Below are 25,524 nucleotides of genomic sequence, written 5' to 3'. Positions count from 1 at the left end.
AAGATGCAATAGTAGAAGGCTCTGTCAAATCTCGGCCATGGCAGCCGCATTTCGATGTGGGTGAAATGCAAAAGCGCCTGTGTACTTAAATTTAGGTGCACGTTAAAAAACCCCAGGTGGCCGAAATTTCCGTAGTCCCCCCACTATGGCGTGCCTCATAATCGGAAAGTGGTTTTGGCATGTAAAACCCCATAATTTTTTAGAAGACTCCGATTAGTTTTGAGAATCTGGGGCTCCTTAATGTAAACCTACATATAAGTGCATTCTCCTATTTTGTTCCCATTAGAATGCTGCCTCCTAGGCCAGAGTCAAACTGAACTCACAAACTCGTGCACTCATGCTTAGTGGGCAAAAGGCACAGCTACCGATAGTGTGGCAAGGGAAGTGACGATCAAAGATGCAAGAAACAATTGGGAAAACAATTAATGATGCATGGTGTCACATACTAGTTAGAAGTTTGGTTAATTAAAGGGGTAACTACAGTACTTTCCAGGGCCATAGCTTCCCTTTTTAATAGCATGTTTAAAACTTGCGCAACAACTCGATGCGAATGAAGCCTTGTATTTTTTAGTCATATTTTTTGTGTGTGTGCTCAAACGAAAGTATTTAAGTGTCTTTAAAGTGCAGAATTTCACATAAGTTAAACTAGAGGGCATTCTCACACAGCAACCATTTCAACTACCGTGGAAATGGTGGGATGCACATTGATCTTACCACGGTTGAGAGCATACTTGTTACCTTACCAAATCAGGCTGTTTTACTCTGAGCTCCCATTGCAACGTTCCCTCATGGCAGGAAAATGTTAGAATTTTCAGTGGGAATAATTGGTGGCTTGGTGTGTGTGCTGCCAAAACTGTGTAGAGCTTTGGCTGTATGTCACCTGTTTACAACTTCCTTGTACATTGAAAATTACTTGCTTTTTTTGAGAAAGCAGTTGAGTACTTGCATTCAGACAGTAAATTAAACTTGCAGTTGATGCTCAATGAATTAACAATGACAGAATCAGCAACATGATGAAAAGAGATAGCTGAGCTTCTATAATCTGAAATGTTACTGTGACTAGACATGGATGAAGATTAGTTAACAAGAGCTTGTCATTGGCTTGTCTCATTTAGTGCTTTACCATTCCAAATTACGAAATCGCCATCAAAGAGTTCAGAAGTCACATGGAGCCAGCTCATGAGGCCTTACCTATGACCCACTTGTACTCCCTACCAAGAACACAACTCAGGTGACAGCTGTTGATAAAGTGTTGCTTTCCCCCTATTAAGGGTCATGTACATTCCATCATTCCCACTCTGTGTAAACAGTCGTACTGACAGCTTTCACTGACAGTAGCAGCAGGTTTCCATCTATTTATTTTTGCATAAAACCCTGCATCTTGATGAAAAGTGTCTATGGCAGCTGCGAAAACACTTGCACACGAACTTATGCAGCATGTGTTCATAACAAGCAGAGAGAATCTCCCCAAGATGTTCAGGTCGAACTTTAAAACATTGTGTTGACATAGCTGGAAACTATAAAATTTTGGCAAAAGATCTGAATCCTGTGTATTGCAGTTCATTTGCAGCTTGAAATCAATATAGCGGTGTATGTATGCTCAAAATGCTACCACGAAAAAAAAAAAAAAGTGTGTTCCGATTTCAGCTTGGGCATCAAGTGCAATTCAACAATTTTATTCTGTGCACGAAACAGTGATGTGAATGCCATGAACTATTTTTATGGCATGCAGCTGTTTAATTTACATTCACATTCTGTTAATAAATATCACAACATTGTAAAACAATACCATATTGTCGTGTGTTTATAAAACAACAGGAATACAAAGCCAACAGCGTGGCAAAAAAGTGCAACTTTAAGATCTCTACAGGATGTCCCAGCAAACGTGCACAATTTAAGAAATAACAAATCCAATGCCCTCCATGTGGAGAAAAGATACTGGCAGCATATTTATACGTGGCTGCTAACAATTTCATATGCAGGGCCTGACTTTTTCAAAATGTGGCACACATTTGCTGGGCCACCCTGCATGAGTGTATAACTGAAAAAAATTGCTTAAGAAAACTACCAGACAAACTGGTATTTGTGTGCATGCCAGGCCTCTGCCTCTCCTGACATCTACTGAATTGGACTGTAGAAACAAACTTTTAAAAATAAATTTCTGAGCAAATGACAACCAAAAACTTAACAAAACACAAAATCAACAAGTTGCTTTAGTGAGACTTTCCACTTCTGGGCATCAAGGCTCATTAATCAAAAGGGCCATGACATTAGAAAGCACTGTATTGCACTATATAATTCCCTTTATGAATAACATGGTTCGTATGCATATAACTGATCCAAAATGTTTAAGAATTCTAGATTTAAAACAAAAGCTCCAACATGTTTCTCACAAAGTTCTTAGCTGCAGATGGTACTGTAACATTGATACTGGCCTTACCATCCTCTGCCACTGAAATCATTACATGCAGTCAGCTGCTGTATTTACATAGGCAAAAAGTGCTCATCTTCAAGCACATGGACATCTATGAGGCTGTACAAAAATGACCATACTGAAAATTGAGGGATGGCATAAATAATGCATACATACAATATGCAACACATATACGTGATGCGAGGCCATCATAATGTTCACAAGCCTGCATCAATTTCTACGCGGCAGTCGTTTGTTATAAAAGAAAAGATGCATTTAAAGGTTTGCTGGAAAACATGATGCCATGGCCTTTTTGAAATGGTGCTCAAACATTAAGTTGACTCGCATTCACGAGCACATGAGCAGTCTGCACCACATCTAGCACATGAGCAGTCTGCACCACATCTGTGAAACATTGCTGTCAACTCAAAAGTTATACAGGAAAAAAGTTTATATAGAAAGAACAGACAGACCTTCCTAAAAATAAACGACACACAGAAGTGAAGTCAAGAAGTGTTATATAACCATAACTGGACACGTAAATCACACTGACATATCTGGTACTCCACAAATATACAATCCTAAACAAAGTATATGTATAAGACACACTTCATCATTCCGCACGAGACTTCTGATCGCAACATTTTGCACCTGTTCTGTTAGCAAGCACTTTTCATAAGATTGAATTTAAAAAAAATAAACATGAGAAATACAGCTTCAAGATGCACCTGAGAAGCAGATCTGTCGGCTAATTTAGTTGCTAATATCAATTTTGAGTCTTGTCAGCTTGAATAGAGTATGGCTGAGAAGATAATGTGCAATCTAATAACACTATACTTTGACTAACATGGCTACAGCGAGTGTCATCAGCCACTTCTTTGGCCACAAAATACAAGTTATTTGAAACGATTTATGCACACACTAACACACAGCAACACTATCCAGTCATCCAACACATCATGCAGTTAGTTGGTGCTGCCCCGCCACATTTTAGACGCATCAGGAGAGTCCAGTTAAAGCTATTTCATCCTCGCATCCCACAGCTCATAATGCCACTCAGACCTGCGCAAAATTTTAGAAAACTGCGCATTGCAGACAGCGGATCGCCTCTTATTCTTGCATTGCTACCATCATTCATGCCTTGGCTTCCTCGCAGCTCCTTATTTTCAAATGAGTCGTCACAGATCTCGAGGTGATGATGGCAAGCTTGAGCAGCCTTAGGCCCAGCCATCTCACATGTATCATTGCTATGACATCTAGCAAAATAGGTGCAACATGTAACAAAGCAGGCACCGGGCCTGAGATCTCCTTTGAAGCTATACTTAAGAAAGTTATGAGCAATGAGCGACACCGGACACTTTTTTCAAAAGTAAGCGACAAAAGAATGTTGATAAAAGTTAAAAAGTACAGTAATGCCCTTCACTACAAAAGCGCAAACAATAAGAAGTCACCTTGAAAGGAAACCGTTGTAAGTTAACAGGTATTTGCTGTGAAGAGCTGCAGTATAAAAAAAATTGTGCCGCAGCATTAAAAAAAAAATCACATTAAACTGTACTGCTCAGTAAAACGAACACAGATAATGCTTTAGTGATGGTACAGATATGTAAGCAGGTCTCTGCAACATGAGCTTCACCAGATTCACCTGTCACCGATACTCGTGTTGTGGTATCTGACACCAGCACATACAGGGTCATTCACTGTAATGCAAACACTGCACTAATATTCAAACAGCGATAGCAACAAAATTTCTTGCATCAAAGCATGGGGAAAAGTCCGCCACTTTCTTCTGTTAAAGGAGAGAATAAAGGCTGAAGTTATGTTGCCTTGAATATTAATGAGACGTTTGCCTTGACAGTGAATGACTCCATGTACAAACACTCGCAGTGCTCCATGAAATCAGTCTGTGCTGGCAGCCCAAACTAGTTCAGGCAGCGCAGCACTCAACTGATCAATGTACCGGGTAAGGTGACACTTTTTAGCAATGCCTTTCTTTTCTTTCTGTCTTCTTTCTTCGTACTACCCTCAGCTAAAATTGCAAGGACTCGGTGCCATGATAGATGGGAACATTCGTTGTACTCTGACACCACAAAGGTAACTCAAGCAAACGAAGCGCTCCTCTGAGAACTAATGCTGTGAATGCAAGCCACACAAAGAGAGGGACGTGGCAATTAAGATTGGTGGCTTTACCAAATCCTTGATTTTCCAATTCAATTTTTTTCATGTGGCCCTCGGGAGTTCATTTACACTGTTGCGAAGCATGAAAATGTGGGTATAAACATACAAATAAATATTTTATGTAGTCAGTTAACTTGGCCAAAGTCATATTCGCAACTTCATAATGTCAGAACTTGGGCTTTTTGGTTGATGATCTGGAATTTTGAGTAGCGCAACAGAAGTGAAGGTTGTGCCCTTGTCATCTTCTGTGCTGTTCAAAATTCAAGGTATTCAAAACTTGAATGAACCTGGTAACTCGAAGGGCATAGGAGTGCGTCCTCAAGAGGACCAGTCTCAATTCTAACGCTTCTGTAAGAAATCATTCGTGTCAAATTTCACCAGATTTCGTGTGTAGGTAATCAAAATTATTTTAGCTGCCACGTCCCACCTTAAACGAGGCTGTGCTGGCAACAATGGATTGTTGCTGGACTAGACATGTGCCGGGGCAGGGTAGCCTCAGGCAGAAAGCAGCAGCAGGGGCTCCTCATCTTCTTGGCTAGAATTGCTGTGCGGCTGGCCGCACACAACCAGCGCCACCAGGCCCACAGTGGTACACAGGAACACGCTGGCAGCTGCACAAGAAAGAAGAAGGGAGGGGGATGTGACGATAAGACATTTGTGTGAATTTCGCGGCTCGGGCATTGCCTCGATGGGCAACGGTGTTGGTCAATTACCTAGATCGAACGTTTTCGGATACATGCGCTGTGGCTATGAATGGTGAATGCATAAATACAGGTTTCCTAGTGCAATAAATTTAGTTGGAAGTAGCACTCTGTATGTCCTCATTCTTTCTGCTACCCATGTTTTATTTGCACTTTTAAAATGCCGCTGTACCAACTAGCTTGGATACAGATCCTAGTACAGAAACAAAGCCTTCTGGCTGTCCAAAATGTAGTTTACCCCCACTAGCAATACGGCAGAGAACGCATAATTTCGATTAACTGCCAAGCCCGAGCTATACTTGTCCTAGCTGTTTGTACTAATGCCACGAAGGATGAGCCGTACTTGTCCAGGCCACAACGTCTTCTGCTTGGCTTGCCAGAGACAAGCCACATTTGGTTCTCGCTATGCATTTGAGTTTCGGTACTCGAAGGTATTCTTCCATGCTCTCGATCCCTTTTGCTATCACCTGTTCAGATAATTTCCCTCAAGCCCCAATCGTATGCTGCGGGAAAGTCCCTTTTCCAGAGCTGAAGTCTTTGATTAATATTTTGGGTGAATACTATAGGAGGTAAATGACACATGCAATATATATTTTCGAATCGAGATATACTGCCCAAGGATTTGCTGCAATAAAAAAAATATCGTGGAAACATTGTACACTTTCTTGCAGCAGAACTTGGGAGTTAAAGGGCTAAAGAACCCCGGGCGGTTGAAATGAACCCAAAGCACACAGGCACTAAGGCCTGTGTATGGCTTTGAGATGTTAAACTCCATAATTTATCTCCTTGGCATGTACAGTGAGGCTAAACATTCAATGGTAAAGCTACAAAGCACATTATCACATGTAGGGTTCGAATCCACATGTCACGATTAACCAATGCTAGAAAATGAATCCAGTGCTCTTTCTCACATTGTTTACTGCTGTACCTGCAGGAGATCCAAGCATTTCATAAACTTGCCTGAAGTTAATTAAATGGACTCTAAAGAGCAGCACTACAAATTGAATCAGACTGGTACAGAATTTTGCTCCCCCCCACCACTCCCCAATATTTTATTAGCATTTCTCTGATGCAGAAATGTTGATTATTAGTGGAGAGAAGGTCAAACTTCCTTGTTTTGCACATTCATGCCCAAATCGCAGTGCAGGATTGTTGGCATGACATTGGGGATTCCAAGATATTATTTGCACATATTGGCCACTACTATGCATGATACTATGCAGAAGTTGTTAGGTTGAGCTTTGGTGTTTTTTGAATATGATGCCATTCTTCTTCTTTGGTAGACAATTAACCAATCCTGAACAAGCATTGCTGGATCCGCAATTTTATAAAGAGCTGGCATAAGAACTTCGAGGTGGCTTCTTAGCTCTTTCTGGCATATCAAACCTTTCTGCATCCGCGTAATGCGAAGGTTGTGGGATCGTTCCCCACCTGCGGCAAGTTGTTTCTTCATCCACTTTGATTTCCATTAATTTATCGTTTCTTTACTTAATTTATTAAGCACAAGTAATTTCCCCTATGTTGTCCTTGGTGTCAGTGTTTGTCGGCTTCTTATGATATGACTAATAAAAATCGGGCCCCTCAGTTAACCCCATTTCTGCTAATAGTGAGACTGATCTCTCCAATATTCCAAATGTGTTATTTATCAGTCCAGCTTGACTTATTGGTACTTTTTAGCGTCCCTTTAACGGCAAAAACAAGAGAATAGCAGAATCTGCCACATGAACACTTACTGGGACTGTCTGCAGCCACCCAACATCAATGTTCCCACAGTTTCTTGTAATACACTTCACGCATGATAAGTGCTTTCGTAGTGACACTTAAATTAGAAGTATATTAAGCTTAAGCAATATGTTTTAAATGTTATTCAACCCTTGTTGTAACAAAGTTTCATTCAACATGAAAATGCCTTTGTTATATCTGATATTCATTATAAGCATGTATTCGTTACATGCTGAAACGGTGAGGCACATTTTACTTCATTATCTTCAATATTTCATTACGTCAAGGTGCAAATATTTCTTTGCTTCTGATTGTTAGGACAGTCTTGTTACTGTAAGATTACTGTAAGCTGCCCTGAACCTTAACAATGAAAGGGTTAAGATTGGTACAATGTATGCAATCAGGGTACGTATTCTCTGAAAGTCACCTTCCACGATATCATTTTCAATGCGCACTTATTGGTTGGCTTAGCACTATGTCATTCACGTGAAGGTGGCAGTATCACTGAAAGTGATCTTCCAAGAATACGTCCCCTGTTCACCAGAAAAAAAAGAATCTTCATGCATATACAGCGAAAAAAATAGAAAAAATGGTGTCTGCTTACCACAGATGACAAGACTTCTGTTGAAAGCATTAAGGCGCATTCAGTTAAACCAAACCGTTACCAAGCGAACTATGCCAGGAGGATAATTAGCATAATATATCAAATCTCAACGGCTTCAAGCTAACTGCCCATTTAGCCCTATCTTTCCTACTTCAATTGCAAGCCAAGTACATGTACTTCATTGTCATTTATTCTTCCGGGTGCTACCACTTTCCAAAAGCCATCATAGATTGGAATCGACGGCCTCTGGCTGTCATTTAATACAGAGGCAAGGGAATTACTTGTACCCACCTTGTAATGCATGTTCGCTTTCTGCTCATATCGGCATGTGTTTGGCCTGGAAAATCACTAAGCACTAAATTATTTTTTTTTTCTTTGCACCCCCTACACCATAATTACATTTAGGTGCTGTATGTATGCATGTAAAAAAGAGCATGTAAATAAATATAACATTCTGCTCACATGCTGCTTATGCACTTTTGCAACTACAAAACCCGAAAAGCTAAAACAAATTACACCCTGGCCAACTCCCATTTCTCATAGATCATATTTGTGACAACAGCTCACGTTTGTGACCATTCACAGACAATTAATAGTTTTGAGGATAGGACACCTTTAGTGGTGCACTAAACCATAACACTAACTCACAATTTCAAGTAATTACACACGGAAGGGGTACTATCTTGCATTTAACAGACTGTGTCCCATTTCAGCCTGCCTGTACGCTATTGCAAAAGCAAAAGGATGTGGAAAAGGTGTACATGCCTGTGAAACAACAGGACGTCAACATTCACTAACAGCACCATTAAAGCAACATACCGGTCCCTGTACTTGTGACCTGGTGCCCATGTACATGTACATTAGCTGGTGGTTCAGTGCCAGTTTTCACCAAGCAAATATGGGCAAACAATGTGGTGAGCAGTGTTTAATTTATCTTTTTCGTGGCGTAAGTGATCCTGAATGAAACGCATCACAGTTGTTGACCCATTCTTGTGCACACATAAGAAAAGCGAAAGCACGCACCAGCCAGCAGAAGGGGCAGGTTGCTAGGAGCCGGCTGGAACATATGCCGCACTGCATGCAAAGACCCATTGGACGGCCATGACGGCAGGCCTAGCAGGTGACCCATGAGCGGATAGAGGTGCACGCTTGCCAGTGGACCCACGTGCTGACCTTTCTTCAGCGCTGGGCCTCGAGCCATAAACAGTGGCCGCATCCAGTCTAGGCTGGGTCGGTAGCCGTGGTTTCCGTCTGGAAGCAATGTTGTGCAGAAATGTTTACAGACAGTCAGCAGACGCAGCAGTTTCAATATGGCACGTTGACCAGCTTATGAAGGAACATTTCAGAAGACATGACATAGCAGCCTAGGTGCCTTTAGACAGAGATATCCGGCTACTACCATAATACACAGGACATTCCTTTTGTTCCCTCTTGTGCAGGTTAGACACAGGCGTTGAGTGGTACCCACATGAATGATATGTGGATGATGCTTTTGACAGTGTCGACACATCCATTTTAGCGTGTTTGATAAATTCGCAGTAATCCTGGCCAAAATACGTACCAAGAGGTTAAGGACTGATGTTCAAAGGCCACAGTGCCAGGGTATGAAAGTGGAACTGAACCGAAAACAGAAAAAAATTGAATTTTTGCATGAACCGAAACCTAACTGAATGCTACATTTTTTTTTCCCGCTAAGGAACGAAACCAAAATAAAAAATTCGGCAGAGACAGTTAAGACTGCTTACATGTGGGAATGCGAAAGCGTTATTGTCCCTTTGGTGAAACGTTTTTTTCCACGTATTCCTTGTCCACGCAAGCTCTCGTCTGTGTTCTAACTGTGCCGCGGTAAGGTCAAATGAAAATGCCCCGTCTCAACACTCTCGCTTGCCCGCGAGGAGTTTATAACTCGAAGGACCACTCAGTGGCGTTCAAGTGGACCTTAACGCTTTTTATTTTATACCCTCACGACATGGCGCCACCTCCTACACATTAGCTGTGCACGTCACATACCCGACGCATGCACTAGGCCACACGTTTAGTCAGCCAGATGGCTGCAACATGACGTGCACAATGATGCACACACTAAGTACACCTCTAGACTACCAGAAACGTGGAGCCGCCATGGCATCGGGGAAGCATGCTTGTCTCGCAGCCCGGAAATTCGAGTTCAATTCTCACCCAGATAAAAATTTACCTCGTTTTCTTTTCAAAGGCTTTAATTTGCCTTGCTCACAGGAACCTCCCTGAGAAACATGACATCAATTCGAGTATTTTTTATATGTTTTTACTCTTTACTTTTTATGCCGCCAGCTACAATGCTGGATTTTCTGGTAAAGGGGCATATAATGCTTTCGCATTAAAAAACGAACGACATTTTCGATTCAGGTTGGCTATCCTCTCTGAAACTTTTCACCCAAGCAGTGCCTGCACTCGTGGCTCAACCATGTTACCTGACTGGTCAATGCACACACGCTCGCTGTCATTTTAGAAGTGACTGCACTGCTAGTGCAATTTGCAATGTGCCACTTCGGCAGACAGGCTTGTTAGTAAAACACTTGTGAGGGTTTGAAACTGGTGACTGTCAAATGGTTCAAATGGCGGGAGACTTATATACCATAATCGCTCAAATGAAGAGGCACTTCCTATTTAAGCCATTGCTTTTCATCGCACTTGTATGTAAAGCAAAGCAAGTGCAATAGAAATGACGTAATGCTTCTGAGGTTTGCTTCCACAATGTGATATGGTGCGTACACGAGCTGTACGACACCATGAGATGGCCTTCTGCTAAGGACAATAACGAATGTACTTCCCGAGTATTCTGGCTAATTATGTGCGCCCAGTGCTTACAGGTGCGATTCTCTCTCTGCGACGTCTTCGAGAGTACCAAGTCCCATCCTGGTTCGGCTTCGGCCAGAATGGGAAGGATGCGCACGTTGTGTCGGTAGTGGTACTCGGGCGGAATCTCGTTCGACCTGTACACTCGGATGTGGAGTCGCGCGGCCGCTTCCGACAGCCTTGTGTACACCTCGTGCTCGCGACCCTGTGCCGGAAGTATGTTCCACACGGGGCTCGTGCCGTAGGCACGGAAGGAGTCAGGCGGCAGCACCTCATCCAGCGCAGACACCCGCGTCACAGGCGCCATGCCGTGGTCGCTGACCACGATCAGGTGAATGCGGTCCCACAGTTTCGCTCGCTTCAACGCTGCCACTAGCTCACCCACCAGGGCATCGACTTGCTCGACGCGCGCACCCGTGACAGGCGACAGCGGCCCGTGTTCGTGACCAGTCGCATCTGGCTCCTCGTAGTAGAAAAAGACGCAATTCGCCGGCTCCCGCGGATGCAGAAACCAGCTGATGACGCGGTCGACGCGGTCGGTGAAGTTGAACGACGAGTCGTAGCTCTGCGTGTAGTGCGCGGTCACGCCGTGAATGGCCACGTCGCCGCCGGGCCACATCATACTGCCGCTGCGGCCACCGTGCAGCTGGTTGGCCGCCCAGATGGGCAGGGAGTGGCCGTTGTCCCACCACTTGGGATCGCGGCTCGACTCGTCGAAGGTGTCGTTCAGCACGGGGTCGAACATTACGTTACCAACGATACCGTGGCTCTCTTCGTAAAGGCCCGTAGCGATGGTGAAGTGGTTTGGAAAGGTCTTCGTCACGTACGCATTGCGCAGGTACTCGGCCTGCACGCCTTCTGCAGCCAGCCGATCCAGGTGCGGTGTCTTGTAGAGAGAGCGGTACTTGTACCAGAAGCCATCAAGCGACAGAACCAGCAGCAGCGGGGGCGAGCTGCTGTGGGCGCAGACCCACAGCGCGCAGCACGTCAGCCACGTAGACAGCATTGATGGCAGCTTGTGTCACCTGTCGCACGCCTGTGATCCTCTGATGTTGAGAATGCTACAACTGCGTCGGCTCTCATATTAGACGTTGCATTCCTTTCTGCACCTTGAACACGGTGAACGCGCCTTCAGGCTCGGCAGCTGCGTCCCTGACACAGTCCGTTGCCCGCAAAAACACGCTCATTTTTCCGCAGTTGCCTAGGCGCGCGCAACTACGGAACGCCGAGGTTTTTCCACACCGTTGCAGCCACTTTCGCTGTTGACTCCTACAGGCGGCATGCTTTTCTATTTTTGTTATGCTTCCTCCGCGTCCGCCAATGTTACCAGATAGTCCGCAGAACACTCCGTGCGACAGACTCCGACCACTGCGTCGAAGAATCTGTGCACTGGTGCATGGTGTGCCAAAACTTCATAAAATTATAGTTATGATCACAATCAAAATTGTCTGTTGGTTTTTTTTATTTTGTGGCTAATTTTTAACAGGCTTAAACAACAGGTTAGGTTCACGTCATTGGCTGTTCAATTTGCGCAGTTACAAAGTAATTTCATCTTATCTGTAAAAAATTTATTTTGTACAAACCAAGTGGCCATTGTTGAGCAAGCAAAAATTGTCAAATACGCGCAAATACCAAGCGCCGCTATTAGGGTGGCTTCTAGCTTCTACACTCTTAAAACGGTTGCACCCTTTGGGGTGTATATTTGTCCCACAACAATAATCGTCATCTGCCTTGCTTGCGTTTCCTTTCCTGAAAACTCGGCGCTCGCTACTTTCCTGTCAAGAATGCTGCGTCACACTGATAACGCGCGTGCCGTTCGTGACTGGGAAGTACAGGGCTCGCAGCGTTAAAGAAAGGAAACGCGGGCAGCATGGATGACGATTATTGTTGTAGGACAAGATACGCCGCAAAGGGTGTAAATTTTTCTAAGAGTGCAGCCATAGAGTATACAAACTCTATGCTTCTAGCCACCCTGCACTCTAAGAACAGTTTACACCCTTTGGCTTGCCCCTTCTGCCACACAAAAATAATCGTCATCTGCCTTGATGCGTTTCCTTTCTTTATCGCTGCGAGCCCGGAACTTTCCAGTAACGAACGGCACGCGCGTCATCAGCATAGAACAGTTTACACCCTTTGGGGTGCCTCTTCTGATTCCGAGCTTGTATACAAGCCCGGAACTTTCCAGTGACGAACGGCACGCGCGTTATCAGAAGAGGCACCCCAAAGGGTGTAAACTGTTCTATGCTGATAACGCGCGTGCCGTTCGTTACTGGAAAGTTCCGGGCTCGCAGCGATAAAGAAAGGAAACGCATCAAGGCAGATGACGATTATTTTTGTGTGGCAGAAGGGGCAAGCCAAAGGGTGTAAACTGTTCTTAGAGTGTATGCTTTATTCTACACTCTAAGAACAGTTTACACCCTTTGGCTTGCCCCTTCTGCCACACAAAAATAATCGTCATCTGCCTTGATGCATTTCCTTTCTTTATCGCATGCGAGCCCGGAACTTTCCAGTAACGAACGGCACGCGCGTTATTAGCATAGAACAGTTTACACCCTTTGGAGTGCCCCTTCTGATAACGCGCGTGCCGTTCGTCACTGGAAAGTTCCGGGCTTGCAGCGATAAAGAAAGGAAACGCATCAAGGCAGATGACGATTATTTTTGTGTGGCAGAAGGGGCAAGCCAAAGGGTGTAAACTGTTCTTAGAGTGTATGATCTCGCCACTGGAGTGGTTGGTGGCGCAACCCACCGACCCGTTGCAAAGGGGACGCTCATAACATCCATCCATGCATACAGTATGTATTCTAGGACGCATGGTTCTTGTAAATACGCTACAACGCGAACGACGAACTCGCTCGTTGATGGCAATTTAAATGCTAGCCTGTGCTAGCTCATTCCTCGTGTGGATACACGTAGCACCGTCGTACGCCGTCAAACAAGTGTAAATACTTAAGCTAGCGTACAACGCCGGTGAAGATGCCTCAAATCAGTGTGACTCCGCTAGGCGCTGGCCAGGACGTGGGGCGCAGTTGCATTCTGCTCAGCATTGGTGGCAAAAACGTGATGTTGGACTGCGGCATGCACATGGGCTTCAACGATGAGCGACGGTTCCCAGATTTCACTTACATCACTCAAGAGGGTCCCCTCAACGAGCATCTAGACTGTGTCATAATCAGCCACTTCCACCTGGACCATTGCGGTGCCCTGCCGTACATGACCGAAATGGTGGGTTATTCGGGTCCCGTTTACATGACACACCCGACTAAAGCCATCTGTCCGATCTTGCTTGAAGACTTCCGTAAGATCACCGTCGACCGCAAAGGCGAGACCAACTTCTTCACCTCTGCTATGATCCGCGACTGCATGCGCAAGGTGGTTGCTGTGAACCTGCATCAGGCAGTTCAGGTGGACGATGAGCTGGAGATAAAAGCGTACTACGCTGGACACGTATTAGGAGCTGCGATGTTCCGGATTCGAGTGGGCTCTCAGTCGGTGGTCTACACCGGCGATTACAACATGACGCCCGACAGACATCTTGGTGCAGCTTGGTTGGATAAATGCCGGCCAGACCTGCTCATCACCGAGTCAACATACGCCACCACTATCCGCGACTCGAAGCGTTGCCGTGAGCGCGACTTTTTGACCAAAGTACACGACTGCATTGATAAAGGCGGTAAGGTACTGATACCTGTGTTTGCCTTAGGTCGGGCCCAAGAACTTTGCATCTTGCTTGAAACTTACTGGGACCGAATGAACCTTCGCGTTCCGATCTACTTCGCCGTTGGGCTTACTGAAAAGGCTACCAACTACTACAAGATGTTTATCACATGGACAAACCAGAAGATCCGCAAGACCTTTGTGCAGCGAAACATGTTCGATTTCAAGCACATTAAGCCCTTTGATCGAGCCTTCATTGACAACCCAGGGCCCATGGTAGTGTTTGCCACCCCTGGGATGTTGCATGCTGGGCTTTCACTGCAAATATTTAAAAAGTGGGCTCCCTTTGAGGGAAACATGGTCATTATGCCAGGATATTGTGTGGCAGGCACTGTGGGCCACAAGATTCTCAGTGGGGCACGCAAGGTAGAGCTGGACAATCGGCAGGTGGTTGAGGTCAAGATGTCTGTGCAGTACATGTCCTTCAGTGCACATGCTGATGCTAAGGGCATTATGCAACTCATCCAGCAGTGCGAGCCAGCCAATGTGTTGCTGGTCCATGGTGAAGCAGGAAAGATGGACTTCCTGCGCAAAAAGATCCGGCAAGAGTTTTCTATCGACTGCTCCATGCCAGCTAATGGCGAGACTGTAGTTATTGACACGCCCGACACAGTGCCTGTTGATGTAGCAGTGCCATTACTCAAGCACGCCCTAGGCTCGGACAGCAAGCGACCCAAGCTTATCCATGGGGCTCTTGTGATGCACGATCGTGGGGTGCGGCTGCTGGACTCAAGGCAGGCCATGCAGGAACTAGGTTTGACGAGCCACCAGATACGATTTACCACTACCGTGGCCTCCCCAAGAGCTGCATTGGCTGATGCACTGTATACGCGGCTCAGAGATCGATTACCAGGTGTGCAGCTGCTGCCTGATGGCTCTATCGCTGTTGCCTCAGCACTGGTCAAAGTTGGTGGACAGGAAGATGATGCAGCGAGTAGGGCAATATGTGTGTCATGGACTCTCCAGGATGAAGACCTGGGAAGCCATCTCCTCAGTCTGGTTCAGGAGATGGCTACAATGTGAGGTCCCATATATGAAGAGAAACTCGGTGCAGTGGCGGAGTGTGAATCTGGTTATTGTTCCTGTGAAGGAGACCAATTTGAATACCAGATTCTGTATTTGTTGACTTTTAGTTGTGTATACTATTTATTTTATCAGTGACCATGCATCGGAGGGCGAGTGATTGCTGTTACTCATTTTTCTTTTCTTATGCTGCTGATACTTGCAGATTAAAAAAGAAAAACCATACCTGAGTGGCAAGGGGCCCCACTGCCTCGTTTTTTAAGATATACGAATCCTCTTGAAAGCACTGACTTCTTCACCTGCTGAGCAATGTTGCCTTTGCATATAGTATTCTAGCATAGACAGAGGCTCAGCATTTCCATTTCTTGTTGTATTCTAATGCTGTTGCTTGGTGGTGCGTGTGCATTGAGACCAGTGTTGGCACTGTCAGCACTGACCACTGTACCGGAGGTACTGGTACTTAACAAGTCACTGTATATTTATGTCTGACCAAGTATGTTTTTGAGGTGGCAAAGCAAGTTGACTAAATGTCATGCTTTAATTGTAATGTAGGCCACACAAAACAGCTGCATTGAAGATTTCCTTTAGTCTGAAAGTATTGAAATCTATTAATGTAAACTGTAGCTAGAGCGACCATGTGCAACACACACACACTAGCATATCTATAGTCGCCATTTTCATTCTTTGACATACAAAACCGAAGACATAAGTACCTTTTCAAACTAGTGTACAGCTGTTCTGTCAACTCCCCTGCTCACACCGATAATTACTTTGTTTGACAAGCAGAAGTAACACTGCATTTTTGCATCTGTGCGCATGCTACAGTGCACTTCAATGCAGGTAGTGGTGCAGAAAACTACCAGACACTGTGCCATGAAAGGTGTTATCCTGTAAATGTGAATTCCTTATTCGTGCATGTTTTGGTTCATGTTCCAGTCCCAAAGCATCTACAGTAGTTCAATTGAACACAATCTGGTGCTGCCATGTCCCTCTGCATCAGAATTCAGTAGTGTAGGCTTCAGTAGGCTGGAATCGGCCTGTTGAGTTCGTGTAAATGCTAGCCCGTTGAGCTGACCACTGAGACATCAGTGTTTTATGGACAGGCAATGGGAATTGTACAGGGACACAGCAAAGGCGAACACTGTGTAGTGCAACTTCTTTGTAACGGTAAGAGCCATGAAATAATAAAGCTGTTACAAATGGCTGCGAGAACCGAAAGCCCTATTCCGACACGTTGATGTCTCGGTTCAATACTGCTTTCCACTATTGTCCTGACAGAAAGTGACCTTTACAGTATGTGCCATTTGTATCCATTGCCGCCACTAACCTATCGGCATTAACACCCCACTGATATTGGAAGCTGCTGCAGTAGACCTTTATATCATTTTCCCCTTGACTTATGCAGTAAATGTTTATTTTTCTATACTTTACTACAAAGCCTGACACGGAGAGCACCTGCCAAGGGGAGCGAAGAAGCAATCTGGTGTGCAACGTTGGGAGGAGAGGGGTAGTGGCTGTAGAACAATGAATAATTACACAATATTTTTATTCAATGTGCTATTGATATGTTGATTTATTGTAAAATATCCATTTGGAGGTCATACTGAGATTCATGTTCATGACTGGGCGGAGCACATGCAGAGGGAACTCAGGTGCCATGTATTAATTGTAAAGATCGTCTCCCTGTCCAGACCCGTCAGAAGCGAGTTCACGGATACGTGATCACTTAGGGATCGGTCAGTCCGATTTCTGATTCCCACTCGCGTCGGGTTGTAATTGTAGCCAATGTGTGCGCCCTATAGTCGTTTAGCACGTGTACTGCGGTCACATCCTTGCAGATTGTTTCCAAGCGACGACGCGGCCGTAGCAGGCATCGGAACGCGAACCCCTCTGCCACTCCTAGGTGAGTGGAAAGGAGGTCGAGCGCGCGTGCCGGAGTGTACGAGAGGGTTTGGTGCGTTGAGGAGAACGTGAGTGGTGTTTAGAGGGGGTTCGCGCTCGCGCCGGTATGGGCAAGGAGGACAGACATTGAAAATTAGCCAGGCCCAAAATGGTTGGCATGAATTTCTCGATTAGGTACAAGTTTGCAAATGCTGAGAGGCGAAGACCGGTGGCGCTTTGAAAAAATGGCTGTGGCTTAGCTAAGGTTAAGCCCAGGATGCGAAGCATACTAGCCTTTATTTTAGTTGTTGAACCACTGTTTAGCCTGGTGAACTGCTGTTGCTTGGCTATATTTGGTTCGGCTAGACGAAGAAACAACTCATGCAGGCGAGCGCACGAGCTGAGACCCGGCTATGTAGCTACGCGGCCGCAAGCGAGCGCACGAGTTGAGCCTCCGCTTTTGCAGCTGTTATGACGTCATATGGTAGCTACGCGGCCGCGCGCGGCGCAGCAAGGAAGAGCGTGGTTGTGCGGCTAGTATGCTTCGCATAAAAATGGGACGACTAAAGAATGGAGAATATATGTCAACGGGATGAGATTGCGTTGGCGTATGCTCTGAACATTGTAGTAATGAGCATAGTGGAAATGGGACAAAATAAATAACAAAGCTGGTTTATGAAGGATACAGGCCGAGAAATATAGATGCAGGCGCAATGGCGAAATGCCCCAGCGACGCGCGCTGCGAGTAGTTGAGAAAACGAGACGGATGCAGATGAACGAGTGCGCTCTTGGTTATGGTGGCTGTACGGCACAGGAAATACTTCGCAAGATGTATCTGTGCGTACCAAGGCGTGACTCGTGACTTATCGGATGTTTAAGCAATGCCTCCTTTGCTTAAGATGCCTAATTATGAATGAGCTACAATGGGTAGACTATGTGAGTAGATAACATAAACGGAGTAGTAACTTACATGGCCACTTTGCGCCGTGTGACACACTGCATAAAACACCTGCATGGGTTTCAGCTCTAGTACAATCTATAGTTCCCGTTCCCCTCCGCCCCCCTTTCTTTTTCATGTTGTAAGTGGCGTGGACAATAGACTTTCCTACAAAAAATTTTGTAGGAAACTCTATGGCGTAGACAATTCATTGCCCCAGTGTCAATTTAGCTCGGGCAATGCATAGATTTTCCTACACTAATTACACTGATTGTAGGAAACTCTACGGTGCAGGCGCTTGTGGCGGCACCGGGTGGTGCACGCTACGGAAGCGACATCTGTGAAGTTTCCAGAGCGTGCGGACGGTACGTGTATTGCAAGTCAGGCAAACCGTACGCGTGGTGTGTGCGCCTGTGCACTAGCAGCGTTCGCGGTAGCAGCAGCAGCGCACCACCAGCGGAAACGGCAGAGTAGGCAGCTGCCTCGCAGTGGAGGCCGCGCACGGTGGGTGCGATGGCGACTGACACAGCGCCGCCGCAGGATGCTACAAAGCGACTGCAGACCAAGAAGCAGACCCTCGACGATGCGTACGCCCCGCCGGCCAACTACCTGGAGATTGACGTCGGTAACCCGATGACGCACGGCGTTGCCAGAAAGCGGTACACTGACTACGAAGTCCGCATGCGGGTGAGCAGAAACGCCCCACGGTGATTAGGCCTCACGTCGGCTGCCTCAACATTGTCGTTCTCGTTTACAGACCAACCTTCCCGTCTTCAAGAACAAGGAATCGACCGTGCGGCGACGCTACAGCGACTTCGAGTGGCTGAGGAGCGAGTTGGAGCGCGACAGCAAGGTGCGAAGGCCGATTGCGAGCACTGGCCCCGTGGGTCACCAGGCCCACACCGGTGGTTCAGTGACGAGTTGAAGAATGCAGTTTTCCCTCGTCTCGCATGCCTGTCGAGAGTGGGAAACGCAGTTCCGTTGTTCCTGTCGCATTGATGCTATGCTGTGCGCAGATCGTGGTACCTCCGCTGCCGGGCAAGGCGTGGAAGCGGCAGCTGCCCTTTCGGAGCGACGAAGGAATCTTTGACGAGGAGTTCATTGAGGAGCGCAAGAAGGGGCTCGAGCTATTCATCAACAAGTGAGCAGCGCGAATTTCTTTTTCACGGCGCGCTCTCGAATGGCAGGCGATTCCCGCCCCCCACGTTTTATCACTCGCAGATACCACATCGAAAGCGTCAACGCGGCGGCGTTTGTGTGTGTCCAGTACGTAATTGGTTTCGGTAGTACTCTAAACACAGCAAATCACATTTAAGAAATTGTGAAATGCGTTAAAATGCTGTCTACAAGGGCAGCTTAAGCCCTACTTGAAACTTGGCACTGTAATTCTTTAGTGCCGGCCTGTTGCTAGCATTTATTAATGAGATATACTATGTGGGCCTTGTGCCCGTGTGTTTAGCAGCCTCTTTGTGTGTATGGCGATACCAAAGCTTTATCAGTGTGGCCTACTTTCTGTGTTGTGCTGAAGAACTTAGCACTATAACGTCGTCGCCACCCTGCAGTTTGTTTACTCTGTTTATTTCAGAAACAACCATCAGCTTTGTGCGTCACATGTTAAAAAAAAAGCCAACATTTTAGCCGTGATGTAACAACTGCTCCGCTAGCAGCAATCAGTGGACGATTTGCAAGATTCAAGTCGGCTTTCTTGCAAAGCTTTATTCCAACCAAATAGTCTATAGACTACATATTTATTTCCTGTGCAACAGTCTGGAAGCAAGCAAAAATACAAATATGCTGGTCAATATCACAGCTATAATCATAGTTGTTCATGTTTCTCTTGTAAAACCAAGACTGAGTTTTGCCGTAGAAAATGTTACTTGGCATCACCCTTTCTTTGTGCAGTCCTCAAAACAGGCAAGAACCACTAGCCATTAAGAAACAGTCCAGTTATTGCATTCCTCCTTCTGTTTCCTAAAATATATGAAAGTTCTTAGTCAAGAGAGATTGTTTCAACATCAAAATCTTGCAAATTGTCCATTGCATGTCTTCCTCACTATCATTGTTCTATAAGCTATACCTTGCATTATGGTGTACTTCCGTTTAAAGAGTCATTAAAGACAACTATTGTCTAGCTAGATTAAAAGGTTAGACTTGTGTAACAACAAATTCTTTATTCATAGCGAGAACAGCGCTTTGTAAGCAAGAAAATGACAAATGATGCTGATATGGCTGTTCCCTTTGAATTGGATGATTACAAAGCTTGTAGCCAAGCCGAGCGATTGACGAAAAAAGAAATTGCGAAATTACAGTCCACATTTTCACCGCTGTATCGCCTGCCACCAGAATTGGAGCCAGGCTTTCATAGTCAATATGGCGACAGGCGCTCGGCTTTGCAGGTGCAAAGCTGAGTGCAAGAGGAAGAGTAGTGCTATCTATCAGCGTTGGGAAAAGGCTTGCACATTGAAGTATCAGATGCTTCGTGGTCTCCGTTTCCACTCTGTAGGTCCTGCAATGAAAAAACTGGAGTAGCGCCACTTGTTGTGAACTATGGCACCTCATATAATGCGAGCACTGGCTGATTCACAGAGCGGTGCTGAGGGAGGCCACGTAGATATTACGTCAACTTGTCTGTTCTGACGTGGGAAGTGGAAATTGAGGAGCAGGAGTGGGACCTTTCGAGTGGTGTCAATTTTCTATGCTAATACAGTATATATTGGCATACTAAAAACGATGATGTACTTCTAGACGAACAACCTATCTAGCTTAACATGAAGGGTCCCTGAGATGGTTCGCAAAAATTTTTTAGACATTAGTGCCACAATTTAAGTGAAATCTCATATTAAGAGAGCTACGGACGATTGCAAGCTACCCTCCTCCTTAGCTATGATTCTTCTCAACTCATTCGCTGAGCGATTGGGGCTTAGCTCCACCTTCACTGGCTCTGCATCATGTGACATCGTGAGGTCTGCTTCCAGTCTCTTGGAGCCAGCGCGTAAAGGCTCTCCAACCACGCTACTAGCCGCCTGGGTGTCGATAACCAGTTAGAGCTATCCAAGTAGCACATGTTAAGAGCATTCTGTTGCAGCACCGAGCATGTCCGGTATTCCCGTTGCGCGCTTATATGCAGCACTTAAATGTGCCACTTATGGATCAGAAGGACCTGCCTACTAATGATCAGAAATGACTTGGTATGCTTGTACAATATCAACAAAATCGTTTCAGTGCCCTTTTAATATTCATCTTTGGTGTCTATTTAATTCATGAATATTTACACCATGCTATAACAGTAAGTTCCACTAACTCGTTTAGAGTACATTAGCTGTAAAAACAGAAGCATTAAACATGACACTTCTTGCAGCATTGGCATACTGACTGGCAATGACAGGTTCACTTTGCAATGCGCAGCTACTGCAGTATTCCTCAGCAGAGTAATACTGGTGTCACACAGTGCATTATCAGTCTCGATCGAGGCTGATCAGGATTGAATTCCTCGACAGCGATTAGTTCCCTTTCGCAGCTTGCGCAAAAAAGCCAATCGCGATCCAGAAATTATATCGAGATCAAATATGCACTGTGTGGCACTCGTATATGGCTTTCCTCCCTCTCAAAAAAAAAAAAGTAATGAAAATTAACAAGTATTGTTTGTAGTCTTCTATTCTTGGTTAGTGTTCTATATTTTGCAATATGAAATTGGTTAGAAAACCGCTAATGCACCTTTGGGTACAACAACATTGCAACAAATTTTTTATCATTGGTGCTTTTTTTTATATTGCTTGAAGTTCGCAACATTTCGTAGCTGTTGTCTTTGTAGCAGTGTGGCAGCCACGTTAGTTAGCAAACTTATGGGCATAATGCTCTTTCATGGCTGCTTCAATGCAGGTCATGTTAGACATATGGCTATTAATGTACTTTTAGTCACCTAATCAAGACAGTGCTTGCCAGGTACAGTTACGGGCTTGACAAAAGTTCAGTTGGACAAGCATGATCGAGGTGTGACTGATTGCTGTCATGGACCAAAGTTCCGATGGGATGATTGACATTTTGCATCAGAGCATTTCCTTTTCCACCGGGAATGCACAGAGATAGCCATCCTTTAAATACATAGCTTGTCGCACAGACTAGTTTGCAGGCATATTGCCTACTGTCCCACCTATGGTGTCAAACATGGTTTTACCATGGTTGATAATTTTCAGAATTAAGTTTGTGCCACATTCCTGTGGTGGCAGAATGCAAGAACACTCTTGTACTGAAATTTGGAGGCATGTTAAAGAACTCCGGGTAGATTAAAATACTAGTCATTCATAACCCCTGTGTTTCTTTGGAATGTTAAAACCTGCGAATGAATTAATGACTCAATGATGAGATTTGGAAGAGGTAGTGTTCCACCTGCACACCATGAACCTGTTGTCAGTTCATCTGTGTTAGCTTCCACTCGGCTTTGTAAGGTTGGGCATCAGGCAGAAGTGCAAACATCAGTCAAGCTGCTTCATTAGTAACCAAACACTATTCAAGTTAATCAGAAATGACAAGTGCACCTGCCTGGCATGTCAGCACGTAAAAAAAGACAAGGGCGTGAAAAAAATTAACTCTCCTCACCTGACGCTGCAGACAGAAGTTATCTTGTGTTTCTCATTTCCTGCATTTGTACCATGTCTTAAGTAATCTGTAGATTTTTGTGAACTTGTGCCAGTTCTTTTAGTTTGTAAGGCTGTTGTGGTTCTTGGAAACATTTCCATGCATGTGCCAACAACTGCTGCAAATGCAGCTCTACAGATGGATGTCTTCTGTAGCATTGAGAAGATCTGCGTTTTACAACTAAGATCTGTCTGCATTAATGCAACAAGCAGAAGTTTGTGCGTAAGTTCTTTATAACTAAATAGCTACATTGTGTGCTAGGTGCCTCTTAATAAACGGTTACTGTACTGAGCACGAGGTCACGGGATCGAATCCCGGCCACGGCGGCCGCATTTCGATGGGGGCGAAATGCGAAAACACCCGTGTACTTAGATTTAGGTGCACGTTAAAGAACCCCAGGTGGTCGAAATTTCCGGAGTCCTCCACTAGGGCGTGCCTCATAATCAGAAAGTGGTTTTGGCACGTAAAACCCCATTAAAAAAAAAAACGGTGACTGTAGACTTTTGGTAATTCGGCCCCGGTAAATGAAATTTTGGGGGAAACGCTATCGTGACTGAAGGTCCCAGCCAGCACCCGTACATTTCTACTAGCTCTGTTTCATTATGTCGATCCTGAAATTGGCTTTTACTGAATAACTTGAACTTGATTGGTCAGCACGCACACGCTTGACTGCAATAGTGACAGCATCTTTCTCGGCTGTATTAGGGCACAGTGTACGCATTCAGCATGCGTAATTTCCCACTGAAAACATCTATTTTTGACCTGCCCTAGGAAGATCTTCAGGCGAAAATGATAGCTCCCAATGAATGACTAACTTTATTCAACACGGATCTTTTCTTATAACAGAAAATTAGTATGAAAATTACCTGCGTGATGCGATCAGATACAAAACCAAAACTGCATTTGCAACAGCCTATCTCAGAGCACGCCCTAGCCAGCGTCATTGCCATTTCCGTCACAAGATGGTGACAGTTTTCACGTAGTATGACATGATGCACTGCTTTCAGCTTGATTATGAAAGCTAATTCAAAAGACAAGTTACGTCCTAAGCTAGCAGCAACAAGCTGTGTCACATATTGTTGGCCTTAGAGAATTGCATGGGTTTCAAGACTAACTAGTGAAGTGGTTATTCTAGTCACCTCCACCCATCAGCGATTGTTGTGGAGTCGTCTGATAAATGCAGAATATCACATGCACTATGGACGGTACAGAGGATGACCTGTTGTGGTTGACAGACAGCAACAAAGTGCTGTCATTGAGTGATGGCAACGGACACTAGATGTAAATACATTTCCATTCTGTGGCAATAAAGCTTGCTGGTTTAATCTTTCTCTTATTGCCAGAATCAAAAGCATGCTACATTTTTCTTCCTATAAAAATTAGGTGTGCTTTAAATTTCTACTTTTAACCCATACAAAGTAGATTCATGTTTGTTTTGCTCAATTGTTTGAATCGATGAAATACAGATATGCATGAATGGTGCGTTTTGATTTTTTTTTTCTGTCTCTTGAATTTGACCTGAAAGATAATTCTATCAATTTTGTCGCTTCCATCAGGATTGAATTAAAGGAAGTGGACCGTATTTCAAGCATGACTTGCCCGTGTAACTTTTGAAAATGGCGTGCACCCATAACGCTTGAAGCAGCCGAAATGGAATTTCTGGTCTTGTGGAGTGCTGCCTGTTCAGCTCTGTACATTAGGAGCAACTCCTCTGTATGTCAGGCAATTGCTGATGTTTCTTGATGGTTGTATGCAGGGTGGCTGGACATCCACTAGCTCAGAATGAGCGCTGCCTGCACATGTTTCTGCAGGAACCAGTGATTGACCGCAATTACGTTCCCGGCAAGATTCGGAACACGTGAGGCTGACTGCCGAGACTGTTTGACACGTCTTTATAAATATATATATATATATATGAGTATATGTATGTTATGTAATAAAGCTGGCCTTTTCTCTTTGGCTTGTGGTCTCATTATTTTGATGCCCACCTAATACTGTAGCTGTTTGCCATCTGTTCCACTCTGTGCATCGGAGGAGCGATAGCCGCGACGTTTGGTCAAACCCAAAGGCTTGGCCTAGGCAAGAAAACTGCTTAATGTGCAGTATGTTTCTTTTATTAGTATCCTGTTATCTGCAATGCTTTCTACGGAATAACTTCACATATTACAACTACTACTTGTGGATGTAAGGCTTGCACATTGTTGGCGCACCTTCGTGCTTCATGTGGGCAACACACTGTATTTTCGTCGCAAGCGCAAGGGATGCGCAGTGCCTGCTGGTCTTGCAAACTTGTCAATTCGCTCATTGCATGGTAAAGTAAATAGGTTTGCATCCGCAACAACTCCCATGTAATAGTTGCGTCATATTTTGGAACACACAAGCACGAGGCCAAGTGTTGCATCAAATTACATGACCCGTATCTTTCCTTCATATACTATGTAGGTTTTTAATTAGCTAGACCAAATATTTAAATATTGCGTGTAGCAGATAGCACAATCCTAAAACATGCACTATATTACTCGATGAGGTGGATATTGCTTCCGCGAGCAGTCATTTGTGGAGTTGACTAACAAAATGTCACAAAGTTTTTACTAATTAGTTTACTGCACATATTGCAGTTTACGAATTGCAGCTAGTGAATTTACAAGGCATATCAGCTTGGAATCGATATTACCTGCCGCGGTAGCTTAGCGGTTATGGTGTTGCACTACAAAGCACAAGGCTGCGGGATCAAACCCCGGATACGGCGGCGGCATTTCGATGGCGGTGAAATGCAAAAGTGCCCATGGTACCATGCACTGGGGGCACGTTAAAGAACCTCGGGTGGTCAAGATTAATCCCGAGTCCCTCGCCACGGCATCCCTCGTAATCGCAACACCGTTCT

General features: G+C 45.0%; 3 protein-coding genes across 3 annotated transcripts; 2 read left to right on the top strand and 1 right to left on the bottom strand.

Annotated features, from left to right (window-relative positions):
• Positions 1–1,660: 1,660 nt before the first annotated feature.
• LOC139060080 (bis(5'-adenosyl)-triphosphatase enpp4-like) lies at positions 1,661–11,894 on the bottom strand. The gene is made up of 3 exons (XM_070538876.1): positions 10,463–11,894; positions 8,639–8,866; positions 1,661–5,199 (listed from the first exon to the last, which is right to left on the bottom strand). Exons 1-3 carry the CDS (start codon positions 11,454–11,456, stop codon positions 5,084–5,086), a joined length of 1,338 nt encoding a protein of 445 aa, XP_070394977.1. The 5' UTR covers positions 11,457–11,894; the 3' UTR covers positions 1,661–5,083.
• A 1,335-nt stretch (positions 11,895–13,229) lies between these two features.
• On the top strand, positions 13,230–15,413 carry IntS11 (integrator complex subunit 11). The gene has a single exon (XM_070538872.1). The coding sequence runs from the start codon at positions 13,424–13,426 to the stop codon at positions 15,185–15,187; it is 1,764 nt and encodes a 587-aa protein (XP_070394973.1). The 5' UTR covers positions 13,230–13,423; the 3' UTR covers positions 15,188–15,413.
• Positions 15,414–18,343: 2,930 nt separating this feature from the next.
• On the top strand, positions 18,344–24,600 carry Snx3 (sorting nexin 3). Its single transcript, XM_070538871.1, has 4 exons — positions 18,344–18,692; positions 18,763–18,858; positions 19,022–19,146; positions 24,397–24,600. Exons 1-4 carry the CDS (start codon positions 18,519–18,521, stop codon positions 24,500–24,502), a joined length of 501 nt encoding a protein of 166 aa, XP_070394972.1. The 5' UTR covers positions 18,344–18,518; the 3' UTR covers positions 24,503–24,600.
• Positions 24,601–25,524: the final 924 nt, after the last annotated feature.

This window comes from Dermacentor albipictus, chromosome 5, assembly GCF_038994185.2.
Source record: "Dermacentor albipictus isolate Rhodes 1998 colony chromosome 5, USDA_Dalb.pri_finalv2, whole genome shotgun sequence".
NCBI lineage: Eukaryota > Metazoa > Arthropoda > Arachnida > Ixodida > Ixodidae > Dermacentor > Dermacentor albipictus.
Note: the sequence above shows the minus strand (reverse complement) of the source record. Positions and strands in the feature narration are given on the sequence as shown.

Bases quoted from the DNA above. Each gene is read 5' to 3' on its own strand.
- IntS11 (XM_070538872.1), top strand. From the start codon at position 13,424: ATGCCTCAAATCAGTGTGACTCCGCTAGGCGCTGGCCAGGACGTGGGG.
- LOC139060080 (XM_070538876.1), bottom strand. From the start codon at position 11,456: ATGCTGTCTACGTGGCTGACGTGCTGCGCGCTGTGGGTCTGCGCCCAC. The intron at 8,867-10,462 runs GTAAGCACTGGG...CATTGCTTCCAG, and splicing joins GCAGAGAGAGAATCGCACCT to ACGGAAACCACGGCTACCGA. The intron at 5,200-8,638 runs GTGCGTGCTTTC...TTTCTTGTGCAG, and splicing joins CCTGCCCCTTCTGCTGGCTG to CTGCCAGCGTGTTCCTGTGT.
- Snx3 (XM_070538871.1), top strand. From the start codon at position 18,519: ATGGCGACTGACACAGCGCCGCCGCAGGATGCTACAAAGCGACTGCAG. The intron at 18,693-18,762 runs GTGAGCAGAAAC...TCTCGTTTACAG, and splicing joins ACTACGAAGTCCGCATGCGG to ACCAACCTTCCCGTCTTCAA. The intron at 19,147-24,396 runs GTGAGCAGCGCG...GGTTGTATGCAG, and splicing joins CTCGAGCTATTCATCAACAA to GGTGGCTGGACATCCACTAG.